The sequence below is a fragment of the Nerophis lumbriciformis genome, linkage group LG29 (genome assembly GCF_033978685.3).
Source record: "Nerophis lumbriciformis linkage group LG29, RoL_Nlum_v2.1, whole genome shotgun sequence".
Classification (NCBI taxonomy): Eukaryota; Metazoa; Chordata; class Actinopteri; order Syngnathiformes; family Syngnathidae; genus Nerophis; species Nerophis lumbriciformis.
This window is the reverse complement of record NC_084576.2, coordinates 14057398-14063877: the sequence shown is the minus strand read 5'-3', so window position 1 is coordinate 14063877 and position 6480 is coordinate 14057398. Positions and strand designations below refer to the sequence as shown.

The following is a 6480-nucleotide window of genomic DNA, read 5'->3' as shown; positions in this document are numbered from 1 at the left end:
GTAGTAGTAAACTACACTACTAAGGGTAGTTAAACTTAAAAGTTGTTTTGTTAAGCAAACATAAATTATGTAGTGTAACCATTACTTTGTCATTATATTTCTATTATATGTCTTCCTTAAATAGTAATGATTAAATACGATGTGTTAGTATAATACAAATATACCACTGCGTTTTTTCCAGTTAAGAAGAGCTTCGGACGACATTGGCACATTTATACGAGCAGGTCTATTTTTTAGTTGACATTGTCACGTGACGTTTTCAAGCCTGCACGTGGAAAAGAGCGGGTAAAGATGACGTCGCCTTTATGTAAGTGCATAAAGCGGGCCGCCTTTCAACGTTTACCTCCAGCGGGACCGCGCCCCCTTACAGGGACGTGGCACGCATGTCGCCAGCGCGCCCTCTCGCGGCGACTACTGGCAGCTGTTTAGTGGTTACCATAGGAACCGACGCACGAGGCAAGTGCGATTTCGGCGATTAAAACAAAATGACCTCCAAGAGCCAGTTTAAAACCTATCGCACGAACGTGAAAATCGGCAACTGGAAAGAGGAGCAGCACCTAGAAGAGGTTTGTGAGGCGGAAAATGACGCTTTTGTAACGAAGTGCGGTAGGGTGCTATGCTAGCTGAGCTACATGGTCGTACATTGGACCAGGGACGCCGGATTCGACAAATACCGAGGGCGAAATGAAATACAACTCCTTCATATCAAAATAGACAATTTTAGATAAGAATGACAGAATTATTTCATTTATTGGGAACATTCACAAGTACACTTTTTGCTTAAGTGACCAACCGTCCGAAAGGCGTGGGAAGAAGCAGAGCTTGTCTTGTCTCCCCCCTGTGACATAAGCAGGAAATGAAATGAAAATAAATAAAAAAAGAAAAGGAAGTGAGCAATAAGAAGTGACAAATAATTAAGGAGTACATTAGAGTAAGAAAAACGTATTCATGTTCAACCTCACTCCCACAATGAGTACTTTGTAAACATCTTCTGCGTGTGTTGTTGCTTAAACTGGCACAGGTGTCAAACTCAAGGCCCGGGGGCCAGATCTGGCCCGCAAACACCTGGAAATGTGTCAATAAAGTATTTATATTTTCTCACGAAATGTAATTGATTTTTTCCATTTTGACAGACAAAAATATATGTACTCCTTTTAAACTTTGGTAGTATCCATTATTGCAACAAATATTACAGTATACTTTCCAAACATTTTAGTCTAAAAAAAAAAATACTCTGCTTGACTTATGATTTTACAGCAAACTACCCATCAAATTAATAAAAATGACAATACATTTTACGGTGTTCTTTACAGCATTCTTTTTTATTTGTCTTTTACCTAATATTTATTCATTTTATTGAAGTCACTCATACTTTTTATCTCATTAATTATGCAAGATTTTATATATATATATATATATATATATATTTTATTTTTTTATTTATTTTTTTTTTTAAATTATATATATGTATATATATATACATATATATATATATATGTATGTATGTATATAATAAATACTATTTATTATATATATATATATATAATAAATATATATATATTTATTATATATACAACATTCACACTCACATACTTTTTATCTCATTAATTATACAAGATGCTATTTACTTCTATTTATTATATATATGTATATATATATATATACACATATATATATATGTATATATATTTATTATATATTTATATTTATATATATATATAATAAATAGAAGTAAATAAAGTCTTGCATAATTAATGAGATAAAAAGTATGAGTTTTTATCTCATTAATTATGCAAGATTTTATTTACTTCTATTATATATATATATATATATATATATATATATATATATATATATATATATATAATAATTATGCAAGATTTTATTTACTTGAGTTGATTGGCAATACTAAATTGGCCCTAGTGTGTGAATGTGAGTGTGAATGTTGTCTGTCTATCTGTATTGGCCCTGCGATGAGGTGGCGACTTGTCCAGGGTGTACCTCGCCTTCCGCCCGGATACAGCTGAGATAGGCTCCAGCACCCCCCGCGACCCCAAAAAGGGACAATCGGTAGAAAATAGATGGATGGATATATATATATATATATATATATATATATATATATATATATATATAATTTATTTTTTTATCCTCATATGTTTTACTTTTATTTTGTCCTTTATTCCTACTCATGGTTCTTACTATTTTAAAGGTTAATTTTACTTTCCAGCTTTTGTCAGAGGGAGTCATCTGCATCAGGGGTTATCGGCCGTGCTGTGGGGGCGCTTTGTGTCAGTGCCTGGTGGCCATGGTCTGATGACCTCCTGGTGCAGATGCCTGCTGTGATAGTGGTTACTCACCTATTTCCTCTGTACTCAGCCATGCATTTATTTGTTCATTCATGGGTATTGTTTGTCTGTAAAGCACTTTGTGGTGCATTTCTTTTATGTATGAAAAGCGCTTCATAAGTACATTTTGATTGAGTTTGAATGTGTAACAGCCGTGCTGTACACATTTACTTCATTTCCACCAAGGGCTGCATGCTTAAAAAGTATATAGAATAACGAGAGAGGAGGGACTTTGATATTTGTAGATATTTTAAACATTTTGTAAAACAGTAAAAATAAGTTGTATATTAATTTCAAGTCTGTCTAGGTCTAATGTAGCATACAATGTATGTGAAAATAAGATGAACTTGTAAGTCCAATGTGCCATTTGCTGTGGCATTTCTTTATTTTTTAATGTATAATTACTGTATGTATCATTGCTTACAACATGAGTGCCACTTAAATATTGATGTGCCCACAGGATGTGAGGAAAGAATACTTGAGCAAAAGGGAAAGGGGCGAGCTCGCTGCCCAGAAAGTTGACTTCCTCAAGCACCACATCCTGAGTCCTGTAGGAAAATGAACATTAATAACACAACGTCAGTGGCGATGGTGATGATGATGACTGACTGTTTGTCCATGTGCAGGTGGACCTGACCGTCACCATGGATGGGGAGTTACACTTTGGGGATGTTGTGATGCTGGTCAACATAGGAGAACAAGGCGTGTGTTACGCTTTAGGCGTCAACGCGTACGTTGACAACATGGTGAAGAGTCCTTGTCCTGGCATCGTTGCCCCATGTGGGATCAGTGCTGGGAGAAGCATTCAGCCCAGTGTGCGTACTGCCTTCATTATTACCAGGTACACACACACACACACACACACACACACACACACATTATTGTATTTACCTTCTTAAGACCTCCGAAAAATGCCTACCTCTCTAGGACCACCCTTTCTAGATATATAAAGATTTGTTTTTACAACATTAATAATATATATATATATATATATATATACTATGTAAATAGGGCTGGGCGATATGGACAAAAAAGTGTATCTCGATATATTTTTCGATGACCCGCTCTATCTTGCCTCTGATGGCCTGATACTAACCAATCGTGACTCATCATAGTAAACAACCAACCAATCATGGATGTTCTTATATGTGCGAGCACGTCTTGGAAGAAGGAAGGGGAGGGGTTAAGTAGCCCATAGAGGAAGAGCGGGGGAGAACAAGGAACACAACAAATAAGCGGTGTTTAGTAATTTTAACGTGAAATCAATTATATCGATATTTTCTTAATTCATGTCTTGTTTAAAAATGTATCAATATATCTTACAAACTCGATATATCGCCCAGCCCTATATGTAAATATAAAAAAGGTAAGCTTTTAGTTAATTTTTTTTGTTTGTTTGTAATTGGTTTTTTAATCTTCATAATATACTTCAAGTTATTACAGTATGTCTCTACATACATATTTATTTATTTATTTTAATCAATTTTGGCCAAAGGGGGTGCATTTAAATTTCTTACACACACTTGTTATTACATATGTTGGCCAGAGGGGGAGCACTTCAATTTTTTACAAACACTTGTTATTTCAAATGCTGACAAGAGGGGGAGCACTTTTAAAACTTACACAAAGTCAATTTGAAAAATCCCTCCTTTTTGGGTCCACCCTAATTTTGATAGATTTCACCACCAGGGGTGCAAATGAGACATTCTCTATTAGATGCAATGGTTTTCCATATTGGGACCATGATTTCGGTCCTAACTTGTTCACCGGTCATCATATAGAAGGTACTTTTCCTTGTTGATGTCTCAAGAAGGGTAGAAATACAAGCACACACACACACACATGCACACACAGGTGGTAACAGTGTTGTGCAGCAGCGTGTGACTGAGAAGGAAACTTGTAACGGCGCTGCTTGTGTTGTTACAGTGTGGATGGCACTCCTGTAGGAGCCACTTTGCACTACGAGCAAAGTTTTGCCCTGAAAACAACAAGTGGCTTTGCCCGCGGCGTAAGTAACTAAAACGTTCCATTATACCGAAAACTGGCATGTTTGCTTGTGCATTAGTGCACCTTTTTATGATTTATTGCTTTATTTTGAGTTGTTCTGTTCATTTTTATTGTGCCAGGTGGCAGTTAGTATTGATAACCGTCAAAAGGCGCGATTGCATCAAATTATATGCTACAGCAACATGGCGGTTAATTGGTAAATGGTGGTAAATACATTTCCGAGTACTATTTATTATTAAAGGGGAACTGCACTTTTTTCATTATGAGGGACAAGAAGACAATTTTTTATTTTTTTGCTTTTGTTACGTAAAAATCGGCTCGGTCTAGGTGACTAGCAATGCAGCTAATGGGAGCAATCAATTCTACCTCTAAATCACTTTAAAAATGCATTCAAAAACCGTCAACAATACTTTATTTACGTTCCGTAACCTGTATAATAGCCAAGCTGTAGCGACATTGTTATTGTAAGAGGGAACACTGAGGAACCATTTTTCTATCGTACAAACACATCGGCATGCTTCGGTATTAGCCGTAAAAGCTAACTACGGCGAGAGATAAGCTTCTACGTCAGCACCAACCACGTTTGAGTTTGTAATGCACAACAACACTGCGATACAACACCAATTTGTACTGACTGAAAAACATGAACAATCATAATACAGTATCTGTAAAGTATTAGCCCACATGTCATGTTTTGTTTGTACACAACTGAGCTAGCCAGAGAGTGTATGTATGTAGTTGTAATAACACGCATGACATGCTGCGTGTATCATGATCGATATTAAAGTGACTCACTCCATGGACATGTTGGGTAAGCAATCCATTTATGTCGAAATAGCTTGTCTCCAAGTTCCATATTTATAGTGTCAAAATCGCTTTCATCCCCCTCTCCAACGTCTCACTCGTCCTTCGTGCTCGCTTCTATAGGCAGCAGTATATTCAGCTTCAAAAGTATAAGGTTGTAAATCCTCATTTGTCCAAAAATAGTTGTTTTTGTTGTCTGTTACAAGTCTGCCATGATTAGAACACACACTCATGTATGATTCTGGAAGTAGGGACACATTTTTGTTGCCAGAAGTCAGACGTGCGTTGCTATGGAAACAGAAATCAATGCACGGAATAAATCAGTCCCGGAAATGATTAAAATGATCAAAATACGGTAATTATTGAACATGTTATATATTGTTATGTAAATCACGTGTCTGTTACTACATTATATATAGACTGCATTCAGGCCCGGCCCTAACCAATCTGGCGCCCTAGGCAAGATTTTAGGTGGCGCCCCCCCACATCGGCAGTGAAGTGTATATACTCACAAGAAACCGAATAGCTTTGTCTTTGACCTTTTTTTTTACTTACAACCAGAGGTGGGTAGTAACGCGCTACATTTACTCCGTTACATCTACTTGAGTAACTTTTGGGATAAATTGTACTTCTAAGAGTAGTTTTACTGCAACATACTTTTACTTTTACTTAAGTATATTTATAGAGAAGGAACGCTACTTTTACTCCGCTACTTTTATCTACATTCAGCTCGCTACTCGCTACTAATTTTTATCGATCTGTTAATGCACGCTTTGTTTGTTTTGGTCTGTCAGACAGACCTTCAAAGTGCCTGCCTTACTGGTGACGTTTCACTTCGTTCCACCAATCAGATGCAGTCACTGGTGACGTTGGACCAATCAAACAGAGCCAGGTGGTCACATGACCTGACTTAAACAAGTTGAAAAACTTATTGGGGTGTTACCATTTAGTGGTCAATTGTACGTAATATGTACTGTACTGTGCAATCTAATCATAAAAGTTCCAATCAATCAATCAAAAGTGTGAAGGAAAAAATATACTTTTTTTATTTCAACCGTACATCCCGTCAAAAGCCTCAAGACTGACCGCACATGAGGACGTTCCTGTCTTCACAATAAAAGTGCCGCTCCATCGCGCCTGCGCTTTCAAAACAAGAGTCTCCGAAAGCCAGCGCAAACAAGCTAGCAAGCTACGGAGTTTGACGCCAATATATTTCTTGTAAAGTGTATAAAAACGAATATGGAAGCTGGACAAATAAGGTGCCAAAAACCAACCACTTTCATGTGGTATTAGACAGAAAGGAGGAACTTTTCTTCTCCTC

General features: G+C 36.8%; 1 protein-coding gene and 1 long non-coding RNA gene across 2 annotated transcripts in view; one reads left to right on the top strand and one right to left on the bottom strand.

Annotated features, from left to right (window-relative positions):
* Nucleotides 1-348: 348 nt before the first annotated feature.
* cfap161 (cilia and flagella associated protein 161) overlaps nt 349-6480 on the top strand; it is a 20982-nt gene continuing 14850 nt past the window's right edge. The window contains exons 1-4 of the mRNA XM_061924382.2: nt 349-566; nt 2809-2898; nt 2975-3189; nt 4275-4356. Coding sequence (XP_061780366.2) covers nt 486-566; nt 2809-2898; nt 2975-3189; nt 4275-4356 — 468 coding nt within the window. The 5' untranslated portion in view covers nt 349-485. The remainder of the gene's footprint in view (nt 567-2808; nt 2899-2974; nt 3190-4274; nt 4357-6480) is intronic.
* LOC133571864 (uncharacterized) overlaps nt 2715-6480 on the bottom strand; it is a 27683-nt gene continuing 23917 nt past the window's right edge. The window contains exons 2-3 of the long non-coding RNA XR_009810456.2: nt 2958-3174; nt 2715-2896 (exon numbers count right to left, since the gene is read on the bottom strand). This is a non-coding gene — a long non-coding RNA (uncharacterized lncRNA). The remainder of the gene's footprint in view (nt 2897-2957; nt 3175-6480) is intronic.